General features: G+C 48.2%; 1 protein-coding gene across 1 annotated transcript in view; it reads right to left on the reverse strand.

Moving 5' to 3' along the window:
- Nucleotides 1–2,276: 2,276 nt before the first annotated feature.
- LOC144489051 (uncharacterized) overlaps nt 2,277–18,206 on the reverse strand; it is a gene marked incomplete at its 3' end in the record, with an annotated part of 60,895 nt that continues 44,965 nt past the window's right edge. Inside the window, exons 14-16 of the mRNA XM_078207001.1 lie at nt 15,823–15,958; nt 3,786–3,860; nt 2,277–2,389 (exon numbers count right to left, since the gene is read on the reverse strand). Coding sequence (XP_078063127.1) covers nt 2,277–2,389; nt 3,786–3,860; nt 15,823–15,958 — 324 coding nt within the window. The remainder of the gene's footprint in view (nt 2,390–3,785; nt 3,861–15,822; nt 15,959–18,206) is intronic.

An 18,206-nucleotide genomic window follows, 5' to 3' on the forward strand; every position in this document is an offset into this window, starting at 1 on the left:
CAGTCCCTGACTAGCCCCTGTACTCCCCCACCCCAGTCCCTGACTAGCCCCTGTACTCCCCCACCCCAGTCCCTGACTAGTCCCTGTACTCCCCCACCCCAGTCCCTGACTAGTCCCTGTACTCCCCCACCCCCAGTCCCTGACTAGTCCCTGTACCCCCCCCCCCAGTCCCTGACTAGTCCCTGTACTCCCCCACCCCAGTCCCTGACTAGCCCCTGTACTTCCCCCACCCCCAGTCCCTGACTAGTCCCTGTACTCCCCCACCCCAGTCCCTGACTAGTCCCTGACTAGTCCCTGTACTCCCCCACCCCAGTCCCTGACTAGCCCCTGTACTTCCCCCACCCCAGTCCCTGACTAGTCCCTGTACTCCCCCACCCCAGTCCCTGACTAGTCCCTGTACTCCCCCACCCCAGTCCCTGACTAGTCCCTGTACTCCCCCACCCCAGTCCCTGACTAGCCCCTGTACTCCCCCACCCCAGTCCCTGACTAGCCCCTGTACTCCCCCACCCCAGTCCGACTAGTCCCTGTACTCCCCCACCCCAGTCCCTGACTAGTCCCTGTACTCCCCCACCCCAGTCCCTGACTAGTCCCTGTACTCCCCCACCCCAGTCCCTGACTAGCCCCTGTACTCCCCCACCCCAGTCCCTGACTAGTCCCTGTACTCCCCCACCCCAGTCCCTGACTAGTCCCTGTACTCCCCCACCCCAGTCCCTGACTAGCCCCTGTACTTCCCCCACCCCCAGTCCCGGCCTAGCCCCTGTACTCCCCCACCCCAGTCCCTGACTAGCCCCTGTACTTCCCCCACCCCCAGTCCCTGACTAGCCCCTGTACTCCCCCACCCCAGTCCCTGACTAGTCCCTGTACTCCCCCACCCCAGTCCCTGACTAGTCCCTGTACTCCCCCACCCCAGTCCCTGACTAGCCCCTGTACTTCCCCCACCCCCAGTCCCGGCCTAGCCCCTGTACTCCCCCACCCCAGTCCCTGACTAGCCCCTGTACTCCCCACCTATCCCCTCCAGTCCCTGTACTTTGCCCTCAACTGTTTTTATATTTTAATAGACAGACTTAGTTCACAGATCAGCCACAATCTAACGGAGACTGAACAGACAACAGGGGCTAAATGGTCTATCCCAATTCTATGGCTCCCTAGACCACCGCCATTCACCCCACCCGGTGGCACAGTGGTTAGCACTGCTGCCTCACAGCGCCGGGGACCCAGGTTCAATTCTGGCCTTGGGACAGTGTGTGTGGAGTTGCACGTTCTCTCTGTGTCTGCATGGGTTTCCTCCGGATGCTCCGGTTTCCTCCCACAGTCCAAAGATATGCAGGTTAGGTGGATTGGCCACGCTAAATTGCCCGTCAGGGGATTAGCAGGGTAAATGTGTGGGGTTACTGGAGTAAGGCCTGGGTGGGATTGTGGTCGGACAGACTCGATGGGCACAAAGGCCTCCTTCTGTGCTGTAGGGATTCGATGATCATTCTATGGATTCTATGATCATTCCTATGATCCCCTAGACCACGTGTGGAATTTGCACGTTCTCCCCGTGTCTGCGTGGGTTTCCTCCAGGTGCTCGGGTTTCCTCCCACAGTCCAAAGATGTGCAGGTTAGGTGGATTGGCCATGCTAAATTACCCCTTCATGTCCCAAGATGTGTACGTTAGGGGGGATTAGTGTGGTAAATATATGGGGTGACAGGGAAGGGCATGAGTGGGATCCTCTGTCGGAGAGTCGGTGCAGAGTTGACGGGCTGAGTGGCCTCCTCCTGCACTGCAGTGATTCTATGATTTTACCACCATTCGTTCCCCTCCCCCTGTGATTTCCCAGCCCACTGCCAATTCTCCCCATCACCGATGCGGGAAACGTGAAATTAATGACATGTTGACCACTCTACGGTCTCGAAGCTTCTGTATTCACCCAAACCAGAATGAAACGGAGAACGGAACTGGAGCCAGAGTAGGAAGAGGCAAATAGACTCAGTGTGAGTGAGGCACAGTACGCTCTAATGAGCTGGGACTATCCCTCAAGGGAAGTCTGGTACCTGTAACCAGCCAGAAAGCTCACTCAGGCCTTTACCCACCCTGTACGTTCTGTATCATTAGAGCTCCCACTGGTGGTGAGGACACTGGAATTCACTCCAGAGGGGTGAACATACGGCTCATTTACAAACATTGCTCATTGATCACAGCCCCGGCAACTAATACAACTCTCCCATAGAGTTTTAGCTCAAACCATTTTGTACACATTCCTCGCTGTGTAGCTGTTAGAAACAGCCTGTACGCTCCAGTACCTGTAACTCTGCAATGGCACGCTCCGCTCCCTGTTTGGTCGTGAAGTTAATGAAGGCACAAAAGCGATCTTGAAGCATTCGGATGCTGTGTATGGTTCCAACACTGCAGTAGAAAGACAGAAAGGGATTGTCAGCAAACCCTGGCTCCAGCTCTAACAATGGACCGCCACACAGAGTCTGTCACCCCCCCTTCCCCGGCCTATAAACTTGACTCTTTGGAGAGTGGGAGCGAGGAAGGCTCTACACCTCTTCTGCAGAGAGAAGCAGCTTGTAACAGGAAGGGGCAACAACAAACCAAGGTTCAAACTCAGGAATCCACTGAATCATCCAGGATCCTCTTGCTTGACACCTGCCAATCACATTCTAAGTAAGAAGTCTGACAACACCAGGTTAAAGTCCAACAGGTTTATTTGGGTGCAAATGCCACTAGCTTTCGGAGCGCTGCTCCTTCGTCAGGTGGAGTGGGAGATGTGTTCACAAACAGGGCATAGAGAGACACAAACTCAATTTACAGAATAATGATTGGAATGCTAATCAATGCTAATACAGCTAATCAAGTCTTAAAGGTACAGACAATGTGAGTGGAGGGAGCAACATCACGACATTCCACATCATGGCTACCATCGACACCACAAACTGCCGGCTCCAAGTGGAGAGAATCTCCAAGAAGATCGCACATATCGACACAGACATCAAGTTTCTACATTTCCACATCAATCACATTCTACTCAGGACATTTCACAACTGTTACCAAGGTAGGAAGGCCAGTCCAGAGAGACACTTTCCCCAAACTGCCCATTCCACCTCCTGAACAGCAACCCCCTTTCACAGTAACTTCACTGCAGTGTTAAACAGATTCTAACACAAGGTCAGCGGCTCCGTGATGTCGCTTCACCCGGCATCAATCATGCTTAAACGAGGACTTTCTGAATGACAGGTATTTCCTGAAGTGGGACAGTAATTCGGCCTGCTGAACTGGAACAAAGCCATCGCTTCCCAGCCACAGACTAGAGATTTCGGGCTCATCTGCAGGGGATTGGGTGGTTGGTGGAGTTTTACAGATTGGTTGCGATACTAACACTTTTAGATGTCCATTGCCAAGTAAAGTCCTACTCAGAGAAACTAGAAGCAGGAGGAGGCCATTCGGCCCTGCCACGCCATTCATTTTGATCAAATTCAATATCCTGATTCCCCCTCCCCCTTCCCCCCACATCCCTTGATCCCTTTAGCCCCAAGAGCTATTTCTAATTTCTTCTTGAAATCAGACAATGTTTTGGCCTCAACTACTTTCTGTGGTAGTGAATTCCACACATTCACCACCCTCTGGGTGAAGAAATTTCTCCTCACCTCAGTCCTAAAAGGTTTACCCCTTATCCTCAAACTATGACCCCTAGTTCTGGATTCTCCTACCATTGGGAACATTCTTTCTGAATCTACCCTGTCCCAACCCCAGTCCCTCTCAGAATCTGTTGCCTCCGATATCTAATGAAGTGACTTACTTTTCAAACATTGTGCGCAATGCTTCTTCAGTAATTCGAGTGGTTACGTTCCCAATCCAGATCGGAAACAATTCCCTAAAAAAAAAAACACAATACTTCCAATATTACAATCCGAGCACAGAAAGCTGACAGAATAACACAAGGAAGGGAGGTATCAAACCTGTTTAACACACACACACAGAGACAGAGATTAAAAACTCTAAAATGCACAACACACAGATGAAAAACACGACTGTACTGAACTGGGCCGTGACCAATGTCCCTGCAGGGCGGTTTGCTGTTTCTGTTGGGGAGGGTTGAAACTAACTTGGTAAGGGGGACCCAAGGTGCACAAAGAATTGAGGGAGACACATAGCACGAGAGCAAGAAATAGTAAGGTCAGTTAATTGTAAATCAGGTTAACAGTACATGTATGTGAATGCATGGAGTGTGGTCGATAAGGTTGGTGAGCTACAGGTATAGGCAATCAGGTGAGAATATGATGTTGTAGCTATTATGGAGACCGGACCCAAACAAGGGCAGCACTGGATACCAACTATTCCAGGCTAACAAGATATTGTGGAAAAATAAGGAAGGAAAGAGAGGATGGATGGCAGTGATGATTAAGAAAAATATTACAGTGCTAGAGGGAAGAGGTCTTAGCGCGATCGAGAACAGAGTTTATTTGAAGTGAAATGATAGACATGCCATTCAGCCCATCGAGTCTGCTCTGCCATTCAGAGAGATCATGGCTAATCTGATATAACCCTCAAATCCTTCACTTTCCCCGCTTATCATCATTAACCCTTGATTTCCTGGTTGATTAAAAATCCATCTATGTCTCAGCCAAATATGATGTGGAGATGCCGGCGTTGGACTGGGGTAAACACAGTAAGAGTTTATCTTTAAGACCTGGTTGGCTGTAGAGATTTGCATTCTAATCAGTATTCTGTAACTTGATTTTTGTGTCTCTGTGCCCTGTCTGAGAGCAGATTTCCACTCCATCTGACGAAGGAGCAGCGCTCCGAAAGCTAATGGTATTTGCTACCAAATAAACCTGTTGGACTTTAACCTGGTGTTGTTAAAACTCTTACTGCGTCAACCGAATGACAGATAATACAAGTGAAAACTAGGGTGAATTCCATGTTTTTTGCGTGGCGGGTGGTGGAGTAACAAAAGAAATAAGAGCAGCAAAGAGAGAGCATGAGGAGAGAATGGCAGCTAACATAAAAGGGAATCCTAGTCTCCTGTAGGCATATAAATAGTGAAGGAGGTGAAAAGGAACAGGGACGATTAGGGTCCAAAAAGGGGAGTAACAGATTAGAGGCACAGCACACGGCTAAACTACTTGGACAAGCGTGGATTAACAAAAGCGAGCAGAGATTTGTTTTGGATAAATCATGGTTAACTAACTAGCGGGATGTTTTTGGAAGGCTGATGAGGGTGATATGGCTGATGTGGTGTAGATGCACTTCCAAGGGAATTTTATACAAAACCACTTTAACAGGACAGTCAACAAAGTTAAAGCCAATGGGCTGAAAGGGATGGTGGGGCATGGATTCAATCCGGCCGAGTGACAGGAAACAAAGCAGTGAGCGGTTATTTTCCAGACCAGAAGTCTGTACACAATGGATTTCATGTTGGGGTCAGTATTAGACCACTGCTTCCCTTGACGTACATTAATGACCTGGACTTGACAGTACAGCTCACAATTTCAAAATCTGTAGGTAACACAAAACCTGGGAGTATTCCGAACTGTGAGGAGGATTGTGATAAGTTCCAAGGGGACATACACAGGCTGTTGAAATGGACAGACATGTGGCACATGAAATTGCATGTAGAGAAGTGTGAAGTGACTCACTTTGGTCGGAAGAATGAGGAGAGACAATATAATAATGTATATTATTCTAAAGGGGATGCAGGAACAGAGGGACCTGGGAGTAGGTGTGCACAAGTTGTTGAAAGTGTCAGGGGCAGATTGAGAAACAGTTAGCGAAGGATACAGGATTTTGGGCTTTATAAACAGAGGTATATAGTAATATTAAACCTGCACAAAACACTAGTTCAGTCTCAACCATTCCAGACGGAAGGTATTGGAGAGGATGCAGAGAAGATTGATGAGAATGGATCCAGGGATGAGAACCTTCAGTCCCACGGACAGGTTAGTGATGGTGGGGATGTTCTCCTTCGAGAAAATAAGTTTGAGGGGAGATTGGAGGCCAGAATCATATTTCTCCACAGAGCAATCCAGTCAGTCCCAATCCCCGGCTCCGTTCCCATAACTCTGCTGGTTAATTTCTCTGCTTCCGCCTACCTTAATGGACAGTGTGTTCCAGGTCATTCCCATTTGCTGTATTAAAATATTCATCCCCACATTGCCCCACATCTCAGGCCCCTGTCTACATCAACGAGGATGAAGTGGAAATGGTTGAGAGCGTCAAAGTTTTATGTGTCCAGATCACCAACCTGTCCTGGTCCCCCCATGCCGACACTACAGTTAAGAAAGCCCCACCAACGCCTCTACTTTCTCAGAAGACTAAGAAAATTTGGCATGTCAGCTACGACTCTCACCAACTTTTACAGATGCACCATAGAAAGCATTCTTTCTGGTTGTATAACAGCTCGGCATGGCTCCTGCTCTGCCCAAGACCGCAAGAAACTACAAAGGGTCGTGAACATAGCCCATTACACAAACTAGACTCCCATCCATTGACTCTGTCTACACTGGCCGCTGCCTCGGAAAAGTAGCCAGCATAATCAAGGACCCCACGTACCCCAGGCTTCCTCTCTTTCACCTTCTTCCGTCAGGAAAAAGTGTGAGGACATGGAACCAACCAACTCAAGAACAGCTTCTTCCCTACTGCCATCAGACTTTTGAATGGACCTACCTCGCATTAAGTTGATCTTTCTCTACACCCTAGTTATGACTGTAACACTACATTCTGCATCCTCCCCTTCTTTATGTACAGTATGTTTTGTCTGTATAGCGTGCACGAAACAATACTTTTCACTGTACGTTAATACGTTACAATAATAAATCAAATCAAAGAATCTTAAATCTGTGTCCGCTAGTCCTTCCACCTTCAGCTAATGGGAAGTTTATTTTCTGCCTCCTTATCTAAACTAACATATACATCTCAAACAAATCTCCTCTCAACCTCAGCTTCTCGAGTGTAACCTTGTGCAATTAAACAGCCTGGTCACTGAAACCATTCTGGTAAATCTCCTTGGCACGCTCTCAAGGTCCTGGACAGAAATCCTATCCGATTGGAGTCACTGGACAGGGATCAGGATCAGGAACCCCGTTTGATCAGAGTTACTGGAGAGGGATGTTCTATGTCCACCACCACCTTTCCAACTGTAACCCGAGAAGCACTTCCATCCTGGCCTTGCGTAGCCAGCCTTTCCAGTCCCTTCTGCCCATCAACGCTCACCCCTTCTATTATCTCTACTTCTACTGACATTTTGTCAGCATCCTCTTCATTAATAAACACCAATACAAAGTACACTAATATTCGTGCCCAGTGCCTCTTAGCATTCATCACGCCTTATGTCCCTATTGGGTCCCAATCACCTCATGTTACAGCTTATTATTTACAGGCAGGGAAGTGTTTTTGGGTTCCCTTATATGTTAACTACCATTCTATTCTCATATTCACTATTTGCTAATCTTCACTTCCAACTTATTGTCTTTACAAAATCATTAGGGGTGGAGACAGAGTGGACAGGGGGAAAGTTTACACTGGGGCAGTAAGTAGAGGACACAGATTTACAGTGACTGGCAGAAGAACAGAAAGCAGAAACAAGGAAAAGACTTTTTGTACAGCGAGTTGTTAATGCACTTCCCCGAGTGTGGGGTGACAGCGAGTGGATAATACACTTCCCCGAGTGTGGGGTGACAGCGAGTGGTTAATACACTTCCTGAGAGTCTGGGATACAGCAAGTGGTTAATGCACTTCCTGAGAGTGTGGGGACAGCGAGTGGTTAATACACTTCCTGAGAGTCTGGGATACAGCAAGTGGTTAATACACTTCCTGAGAGTGTGGGACAGCGAGTGGTTAATACACTTCCTGAGAGTGTGGGACAGCGAGTGGTTAATACACTTCCTGAGAGTGTGGCGACAGCGAGTGGTTAATGCACTTCCTGAGAGTGTGGGGTACAGCGAGTGGTTAATACACTTCCTGAGAGTGTGGGGTACAGCGAGTGGTTAATATACTTCCTGAGAGTGTGGGGACAGCGAGTGGTTAATGCACTTCCTGAGAGTGTGGGGTTACAGCGAGTGGTTAATGCACTTCCTGAGAGTGTGGGGACAGCGAGTGGTTAATACACTTCCTGAGAGTCTGGGATACAGCAAGTGGTTAATACACTTCCTGAGAGTGTGGGACAGCGAGTGGTTAATACACTTCCTGAGAGTGTGGGGTACAGCGAGTGGTTAATACACTTCCTGAGAGTGTGGGGTTACAGCAAGTGGTTAATATACTTCCTGAGTGTGGGATACAGCGAGTGGTTAATATACTTCCTGAGTGTGGGATACACCGAGTGGTTAATACACTTCCTGAGAGTGTGGGGTTACAGCGAGTGGTTAATACACTTCCTGAGAGAGTGGGGACAGCGAGTGGTTAATACACTTCCTGAGAGTGTGGGGTTACAGCGAGTGGTTAATACACTTCCTGAGAGTGTGGGGTACAGCGAGTGGTTAATACACTTCCCCGAGTGTGGGATACAGCGAGTGGTTAATACACTTCCTGAGAGTGTGGGTACTGCGAGTGGTTAATACACTTCCTGAGAGTGTGGGGTACAGCGAGTGGTTAATACACTTCCTGAGAGTGTGGGTACAGCGAGTGGTTAATACAGTTCCTGAGTGTGTGGGGTACAGCGAGTGGTTAATACACTTCCTGAGTGTGGGGTGTACAGCGAGTGGTTAATACACTTCCTGAGAGTGTGGGATACAGCGAGTGGTTAATACACTTCCTGAGATTGTGGGATACAGCGAGTGGTTAATACACTTCCTGAGTGTGGGGTGTACAGCGAGTGGTTAATACACTTCCTGAGAGTGTGGGATACAGCGAGTGGTTAATACACTTCCTGAGATTGTGGGATACAGCGAGTGGTTAATACAGTTCCTGAGAGTGTGGTGACAGCGAGTGGTTAATACACTTCCTGAGAGTGTGGGATACAGCGAGTGGTTAATACAGTTCCTGAGAGTGTGGGGACAGCGAGTGGTTAATACACTTCCTGAGTGTGTGGGATACAGCGAGTGGTTAATACACTTCCTGAGTGTGGGGTATAGCGAGTGGTTAATACACTTCCTGAGAGTCTGGGATACAGCGAGTGGTTAATACTCTTCCTGAGTGTGGGGTATAGCGAGTGGTTAATACACTTCCTGAGAGTGTGGGGTGACAGCGAGTGGTTAATACACTTCCTGAGAGTGTGGGGTACAGCGAGTGGTTAATACACTTCTGAGAGTGTGGGGTGACAGCGAATGGGTAATAGATTTCCTGAGAGTGTGGGATACAGCGAGTGGTTAATACACTTCCTGAGAGTGTGGGATACAGCGAGTGGTTAATACACTTCCTGAGAGTGTGGGGTGACAGCGAGTGGTTAATACACTTCCTGAGAGTCTGGGATACAGCGAGTGGTTAATACACTTCCCCGAGTGTGGGGTGACAGCGAGTGGATAATACACTTCCCCGAGTGTGGGGTGACAGCGAGTGGTTAATATAGTTCCTGAGTGTGGGGGGTGACAGCGAGTGGTTAATACACTTCCTGAGAGTGCGGGGATACAGCGAGTGGTTAATACACTTCCCCGAGTGTGGGGTACAGCGAGGGGTTAATACACTTCCTGAGAGTGTGGGATACAGCGAGTGGTTAATACACTTCCTGAGAGTCTGGGATACAGCAAGTGGTTAATGCACTTCCTGAGAGTGTGGGGACAGCGAGTGGTTAATACACTTCCTGAGAGTCTGGGATACAGCAAGTGGTTAATACACTTCCTGAGAGTGTGGGACAGCGAGTGGTTAATACACTTCCTGAGAGTGTGGCGACAGCGAGTGGTTAATGCACTTCCTGAGAGTGTGGGGTACAGCGAGTGGTTAATACACTTCCTGAGAGTGTGGGGTACAGCGAGTGGTTAATATACTTCCTGAGAGTGTGGGGACAGCGAGTGGTTAATGCACTTCCTGAGAGTGTGGGGTACAGCGAGTGGTTAATACACTTCTGAGAGTGTGGGGTGACAGCGAATGGGTAATAGATTTCCTGAGAGTGTGGGATACAGCGAGTGGTTAATACACTTCCTGAGAGTGTGGGGTACAGCGAGTGGTTAATACACTTCTGAGAGTGTGGGGTGACAGCGAATGGGTAATAGATTTCCTGAGAGTGTGGTGTACAGCGAGTGGTTAATACACTTCCTGAGAGTGTGGGATACAGCGAGTGGTTAATACACTTCCTGAGAGTGTGGGGTGACAGCGAGTGGTTAATACACTTCCTGAGAGTCTGGGATACAGCGAGTGGTTAATACACTTCCTGAGTGTGGGGTGCACAGCGAGTGGTTAATACACTTCCTGAGAGTGCGCGATACAGCGAGTGGTTAATACACTTCCTGAGAGTGTGGGATACAGCGAGTGGTTAATACTCTTCCTGAGAGTGTGGGGACAGCGAGTGGTTAATACTCTTCCTGAGAGTGTGGGGACAGCGAGTGGTTAATACTCTTCCTGAGAGTGTGGGGTACAGCGAGTGGTTAATACACTTCCTGAGAGTGTGGGTACAGCGAGTGGTTAATACACTTCCTGAGAGTGTGGGTACAGCGAGTGGTTAATACACTTCCTGAGAGTGTGGGGACAGCGAGTGGTTAATACACTTCCTGAGTGTGGGATACAGCGAGTGGTTAATACACTTCCTGAGAGTGTGGGATACAGCGAGTGGTTAATACACTTCTTGAGAGTGTGGGATACAGCGAGTGGTTAATACACTTCCTGAGAGTGTGGGGTACAGCGAGTGGTTAATACACTTCCTGAGAGTGTGGGATACAGCGAGTGGTTAATACACTTCCTGAGAGTGTGGGATACAGCGAGTGGTTAATATACTTCCTGAGAGTGTGGGATACAGCGAGTGGTTAATACACTTCCTGAGAGTGTGGGATACAGCGAGTGGTTAATACACTTCCTGAGAGTGTGGGTACAGCGAGTGGTTAATACACTTCCTGAGAGTGTGGGATACAGCGAGTGGTTAATACACTTCCTGAGAGTGTGGGATACAGCGAGTGGTTAATACACTTCCTGAGAGTGTGGGATACAGCGAGTGGTTAATACACTTCCTGAGTGTGGGATACAGCGAGTGGTTAATACACTTCCTGAGTGTGGGATACAGCGAGTGGTTAATACACTTCTTGAGAGAGTGGGGACAGCGAGTGGTTAATACACTTCCTGAGTGTGGGATACAGCGAGTGGTTAATACACTTCTTGAGAGTGTGGGGACAGCAAGTGGTTAATACACTTCCTGAGAGTGTGGGGTACAGCGAGTGGTTAATATACTTCCTGAGAGTGTGGGGACAGCGAGTGGTTAATGCACTTCCTGAGAGTGTGGGGACAGCGAGTGGTTAATACACTTCCTGAGAGTCTGGGATACAGCAAGTGGTTAATACACTTCCTGAGAGTGTGGGACAGCGAGTGGTTAATACACTTCCTGAGAGTGTGGGGTACAGCGAGTGGTTAATACACATCCTGAGAGTGTGGGATACAGCGAGTGGTTAATACACTTCCTGAGAGTGTGGGGTTACAGCGAGTGGTTAATACACTTCCTGAGAGTGTGGGGTTACAGCGAGTGGTTAATATACTTCCTGAGTGTGGGATACAGCGAGTGGTTAATATACTTCCTGAGAGTGTGGGGTACAGCGAGTGGTTAATACACATCCTGAGAGTGTGGGATACAGCGAGTGGTTAATACACTTCCTGAGAGTGTGGGGTTACAGCGAGTGGTTAATACACTTCCTGAGAGTGTGGGGTTACAGCGAGTGGTTAATATACTTCCTGAGTGTGGGGTACAGCGAATGGTTAATACACTTCTGAGAGTGTGGGGTGACAGCGAATGGGTAATAGATTTCCTGAGAGTGTGGGATACAGCGAGTGGTTAATACACTTCCTGAGAGTGTGGGATACAGCGAGTGGTTAATACACTTCCTGAGAGTGTGGGGTGACAGCGAGTGGTTAATACACTTCCTGAGAGTCTGGGATACAGCGAGTGGTTAATACACTTCCTGAGAGTGTGGGATACAGCGAGTGGTTAATACTCTTCCTGAGAGTGTGGGGACAGCGAGTGGTTAATACTCTTCCTGAGAGTGTGGGGACAGCGAGTGGTTAATACTCTTCCTGAGAGTGTGGGGTACAGCGAGTGGTTAATATACTTCCTGAGAGTATGGGGTACAGCGAGTGGTTAATACACTTCCTGAGAGTGTGGGTACAGCGAGTGGTTAATACACTTCCTGAGAGTGTGGGGACAGCGAGTGGTTAATACACTTCCTGAGAGAGTGGGGACAGTGAGTGGTTAATACACTTCCTGAGTGTGGGATACAGCGAGTGGTTAATACACTTCCTGAGAGTGTGGGGTTACAGCGAGTGGTTAATATACTTCCTGAGAGTATGGGGTACAGCGAGTGGTTAATACACTTCCTGAGAGTGTGGGTACAGCGAGTGGTTAATACACTTCCTGAGAGTGTGGGGACAGCGAGTGGTTAATACACTTCCTGAGAGAGTGGGGACAGCGAGTGGTTAATACACTTCCTGAGTGTGGGATACAGCGAGTGGTTAATACACTTCCTGAGAGTGTGGGGTTACAGCGAGTGGTTAATACACTTCCTGAGAGTGTGGGGTTACAGCGAGTGGTTAATATACTTCCTGAGTGTGGGATACAGCGAGTGGTTAATATACTTCCTGAGAGTGCGGGGTACAGCGAGTGGTTAATACACTTCCTGAGAGTGTGGGTACAGCGAGTGGTTAATACACTTCCTGAGAGTGTGGGTACAGCGAGTGGTTAATACACTTCCTGAGAGTGTGGGGTTACAGCGAGTGGTTAATATACTTCCTGAGTGTGGGATACAGCGAGTGGTTAATATACTTCCTGAGAGTGTGGGGTACAGCGAGTGGTTAATACACTTCCTGAGAGTGTGGGATACAGCGAGTGGTTAATACACTTCCTGAGAGTGTGGGTACAGCGAGTGGTTAATACACTTCCTGAGAGTGTGGGGTTACAGCGAGTGGTTAATATACTTCCTGAGTGTGGGATACAGCGAGTGGTTAATATACTTCCTGAGAGTGTGGGGTACAGCGAGTGGTTAATACACTTCCTGAGAGTGTGGGATACAGCGAGTGGTTAATACACTTCCTGAGAGTGTGGGTACAGCGAGTGGTTAATACACTTCCTGAGAGTGTGGGGACAGCGAGTGGTTAATACACTTCCTGAGAGTGTGGGGACAGCGAGTGGTTAATACACTTCCTGAGAGTGTGGGATACAGCGAGTGGTTAATACACTTCCTGAGAGTGTGGGTACAGCGAGTGGTTAATACACTTCTTGAGAGTGTGGGGACAGCGAGTGGTTAATACACTTCCTGAGAGTGTGGGGTATAGCGAGTGGTTAATACACTTCCTGAGAGTGTGGGATACAGCGAGTGGTTAATACACTTCCTGAGAGTGTGGGTACAGCGAGTGGTTAATACACTTCCTGAGAGTGTGGTGTACAGCGAGTGGTTAATACACTTCCTGAGAGTGTGGGATACAGCGAGTGGTTAATACACTTCTTGAGAGTGTGGGGACAGCGAGTGGTTAATACACTTCCTGAGAGTGTGTGGTATAGCGAGTGGTTAATACACTTCCTGAGAGTGTGGGATACAGCGAGTGGTTAATACACTTCCTGAGAGTGTGGGATACAGCGAGTGGTTAATACACTTCCTGAGAGTGTGGGGACAGCGAGTGGTTAATACACTTCCTGAGAGTGTGGGGACAGCAAGTGGTTAATACACTTCCTGAGAGAGTGGGGACAGCGAGTGGTTAATACACTTCCTGAGAGTGTGGGTACAGCGAGTGGTTAATACACTTCCTGAGTGTGTGGTGTACAGCGAGTGGTTAATACACTTCCTGAGAGTGTGGGGACAGCGAGTGGTTAATACACTTCCTGAGAGTGTGGGGACAGCGAGTGGTTAATACACTTCCTGAGAGTGTGGGTACAGCGAGTGGTTAATACACTTCCTGAAAGTGTGGGGTACAGCGAGTGGTTAATACACTTCCTGAGAGTGTGGGTACAGCGAGTGGTTAATACACTTCCTGAGAGTGTGGGTACAGCGAGTGGTTAATACACTTCCTGAGAGTGTGGGGACAGCGAGTGGTTAATACACTTCCTGAGAGTGTGGGATACAGCGAGTGGTTAATACACTTCCTGAGAGTGTGGGATACAGCGAGTGGTTAATACACTTCCTGAGAGTGTGGGTACAGCGAGTGGTTAATACACTTCCTGAGAGTGTGGGGACAGCGAGTGGTTAATACACTTCCTGAGAGTGTGGGATACAGCGAGTGGTTAATACACTTCCTGAGAGTGTGGGGACAGCGAGTGGTTAATACACTTCTTGAGAGAGTGGGGACAGCAAGTGGTTAATACACTTCTTGAGAGAGTGGGGACAGCGAGTGGTTAATACACTTCCTGAGAGTGTGGGGACAGCGAGTGGTTAATACACTTCCTGAGAGTGTGGCGACAGCGAGTGGTTAATACACTTCCTGAGAGTGTGGGATACAGCGAGTGGTTAATACACTTCCTGAGAGTGTGGGGACAGCGAGTGGTTAATACACTTCCTGAGAGAGTGGGGACAGCGAGTGGTTAATACTCTTCCTGAGAGTGTGGGATACAGCGAGTGGTTAATACTCTTCCTGAGAGTGTGGGGACAGCGAGTGGTTAATACACTTCCTGAGAGTGTGGGGTGACAGCGAGTCATTGGCCATGTTAAATTCCCCCTCAGTGTACCCGAATAGGCGCCGGAGTGTGACAACGCGGGGATTTTCACAGTAACTTTACTGCAGTGTAAATGTAAGCCTTACTTGTGATAATAATAAATAAATTTAAACTTTAAGAGGAGGAAAAATCTCAATCGCTCTCACAGACCATCAGCACAGCCATTATGGGCCACATGGTCTCCTCCCGTGCTGTCGGCATTCTCTGATTCTACACTATGCAGAGGGAAATTAAACACACTCATCTGCACAACACAGGGACAACTTTCTACATGGCCCCAAGGCTGAACGCCCACGAAGATATAATTCCTAGATAACACTGTTCTCATCATGTTATACAAAAACTGGACTACAGGTGGAGTAAACCGGAACAACAGAAAATGTGACTCTGGGTTTACATACCAAGAAATAGAAGACAAAGTGAGGATGAAGGTGATTAATCTTATCTGGACAATGGCAAGTAGACAGACAAGTTGAGTGGAGATTTGACTAGGCATTACAGAAAAGACTTGGGAGCAATGTCGATGCACCCATCATCCAAAGGATAAGAGGATCCGGTTATAATCGAGCAGTTTAAGCAAGCTTATCCACAGCAGCACTGAGAATCAAACATTAGAATAAGGCTCGAGAAGGTGAAAGCTAGTTTTACTGATCAGCAAACTGATGAAGGGGCAATCAGTTCATCACTTCCTGAGAGTGTGGGGACAGCGAGTGGTTAATACACTTCCTGAGAGTGTGGGGACAGCGAGTGGTTAATACACTTCCTGAGAGTGTGGGGACAGCGAGTGGTTAATATACTTCCTGAGAGTGTGGGGTACAGCGAGTGGTTAATACACTTCCTGAGAGTGTGGGGACAGCGAGTGGTTAATACACTTCCTGAGAGTGTGGGGACAGCGAGTGGTTAATACACTTCCTGAGAGTGTGGGGACAGCGAGTGGTTAATACACTTCCTGAGAGTGTGGGGACAGCGAGTGGTTAATACACTTCCTGAGAGTCAATCTGTCTGCCCTAGTTCAGTCCCCTTGCCCAAGTGATTGTGTGGTTTCGCCCCGAACAGACGCTGCACTTACCTTGACTGCTGCAGCTGAGGCTGCACTAACTGTGAGGCAGGTTTATTTTTGGATTTTTTGACACGTACAAAGTCCTTATCGTCTTCATCCGATACATATATACTCGTGTTAATATGGCTGTTTCGGGGTTTCGGAACTAAAGCAAGGATGGAAAAGATTAGAGGCAGTGAAAAAACTGGTCAGCAATGATGTAAGTTCAACAGTTAATTCTCAAATACAACTTATGGGGTTACAGGGATATGATGGTTGAAATAGCCTTTGGTGCACTTGTATTAGCTTCCAATGGTGAGGCTGCAAGCAGACACAAACACACCAATAGTCTTTTACTCAGTCCATGCTCCTGACCGTCCTTGGATACTACAACATCCAATAACCTTGCCAAGTCTCCACCCCTCGTGTCGACTTAAGATAGCTGGAGCAGCCTGACATGGGGCCGACACAACTCTGTCCCCACCGACTGCGTGGTTATATGGTGCATCATCAACACCCTCAGGCCACCTTCCTCCCACCCCAACCACTTTACAATCTGTTGATTTTATCAAGAGTGTAGTCAGTGATGTGAAATTGTACAGGGTAATTGTACAGAGAGCACAGTACACTGACATGCCCATTGAGATGGTGGAGCAGTGGTACACTGGGAGGAGTTTTGGTCTCCATATTTAGGGCCAGAGTTTTACAGCGCAGCAAGAGACCCTTTGGCCCATCGTTTCTGCGCCAGCCATCAATCACCTGTCTAGTCTAAGGAAGGATTTACTCGCATTGGTACAGCGAAGGTTCACTAAAACTGTTCTTGGGATGAGAGAATCATAGAATTCCTACAGTGAAGGCAGAGGCCATTCGGCCCATCGAGTCTGCACCAACTCTCCAACAAAGCATCCGGGCCCTATCCCAGTAACCCTGTGTATTTACCCCGCACCTGGCTAACCACTGTGCCACCATGCCACCCTGGGGTAGTCCTATGATGAGAGGTTGAGTAAATTGGGTCGAAGCTCTCTGGAGTTGAGAAGAATGAGGGGCGATCCCATTTTTAAAATTCCAAGATTCTGAAGGGGCTTGAACGCAGAGGTTGTTCCCCCTGGCTGGGGAATTATAGAGCACTGTCTCAGGATAAGGGGGCGATCATTTAGGACGGAAATGAGGAGAAACTGTGTCACTCAAACTGCCGTGAATCTTTGGGATTCTCTACCCTGGATGCTCCATTGTTGAATAATGTTTAAAGTTAAGGCTGACAGAGTTTTGGTGAGGGCCAATCAGGGATGTGGGGAGCGGGCAGGAAAGTGGAGCTGAGGCCAAAAAAAATCAGCTTTGATCATATTGAATGGTGGAGCCGGCACGAGGGGCCACCTCGTCTCCTCCTGCTGCTCCTGTTTCTTATCATCTTATAGACCCTCAGTTTGGTGGCATTTAAGACTAGAATTTAATAGAATTTATAGCGCAGAATAGGACACTCAGCCTAACTGGTGAGGGCAGTGTTTATACTTCACATGACCCCCCCCCTCCTTCCTCCTCTCCTTCACCCGAACAATGTTCCTGCAGTGTAAATTTCTAAATCACTCTATGATTAGCCGCGCTGCATATTCACACACATACCGACCCTGCACTTTGCTTCCTGGAATCATTAACTCCCCATGAGTTAAACAGCTCCCTCTGCTGAGGGAGCTGTGAATGACACCACTGCTCATGTTCAACACGGCCACCTCCTGGACTGCAGCTTCAGCAATGAGCATCTCTCTCCCCACCCCCCCGCCATCCCCCAATCAGGTGGTTCTGGATTCAATTCCCACTCCAGGAGTTGAGCACAAAGTCTCGGTAACACTCCAGCGCACAACATTGGAGGAATACAATTTAAAAGCAGACAGCCTGTGCTAAATATGCACAGAAACTTGGGTTAGCCGCGATTTAAAAATTATCACCTGTTTCTTCTAAATCCCTTCCTGGCCTCATTTTTCCAATTCGGAGCTCGAGTATCCCTATTTTAATCATTTTATACCTTCAGTGACCAGGACCCTAGGCTCCGCGATTCCCTCCCTAACGTACTGTACCTCACTCCCACCTTTAGGACACAGCTTAATACCTACCCTATTTGTGCATTGCGACAGTTCTGGCTTCCATACCATAAATAACAGAGGCATTGGAGAAGATAATAAATTATTTACAATAAAGATACCAAAATAGAGGTTGTGTCAATGAGGAAAGACTGAATAAACTGTCTAAAGAAAAGAGAAAACCAAGGGGTGACTGATGGAGGTCCTTAAGATCATGAAACAGTTTGACAGGATGTAGAGATGCTTCCACTTGTGGCTGGGATCACAGTTAGGGGCTGCATGTATGACAGTAACTCATAAATCCAATCGGGAATTCAGGAGAAACTACTTTACCCAGGA

The sequence above is a fragment of the Mustelus asterias genome, unplaced genomic scaffold (assembly GCF_964213995.1).
Source record: "Mustelus asterias unplaced genomic scaffold, sMusAst1.hap1.1 HAP1_SCAFFOLD_1967, whole genome shotgun sequence".
Lineage (NCBI taxonomy): Eukaryota > Metazoa > Chordata > Chondrichthyes > Carcharhiniformes > Triakidae > Mustelus > Mustelus asterias.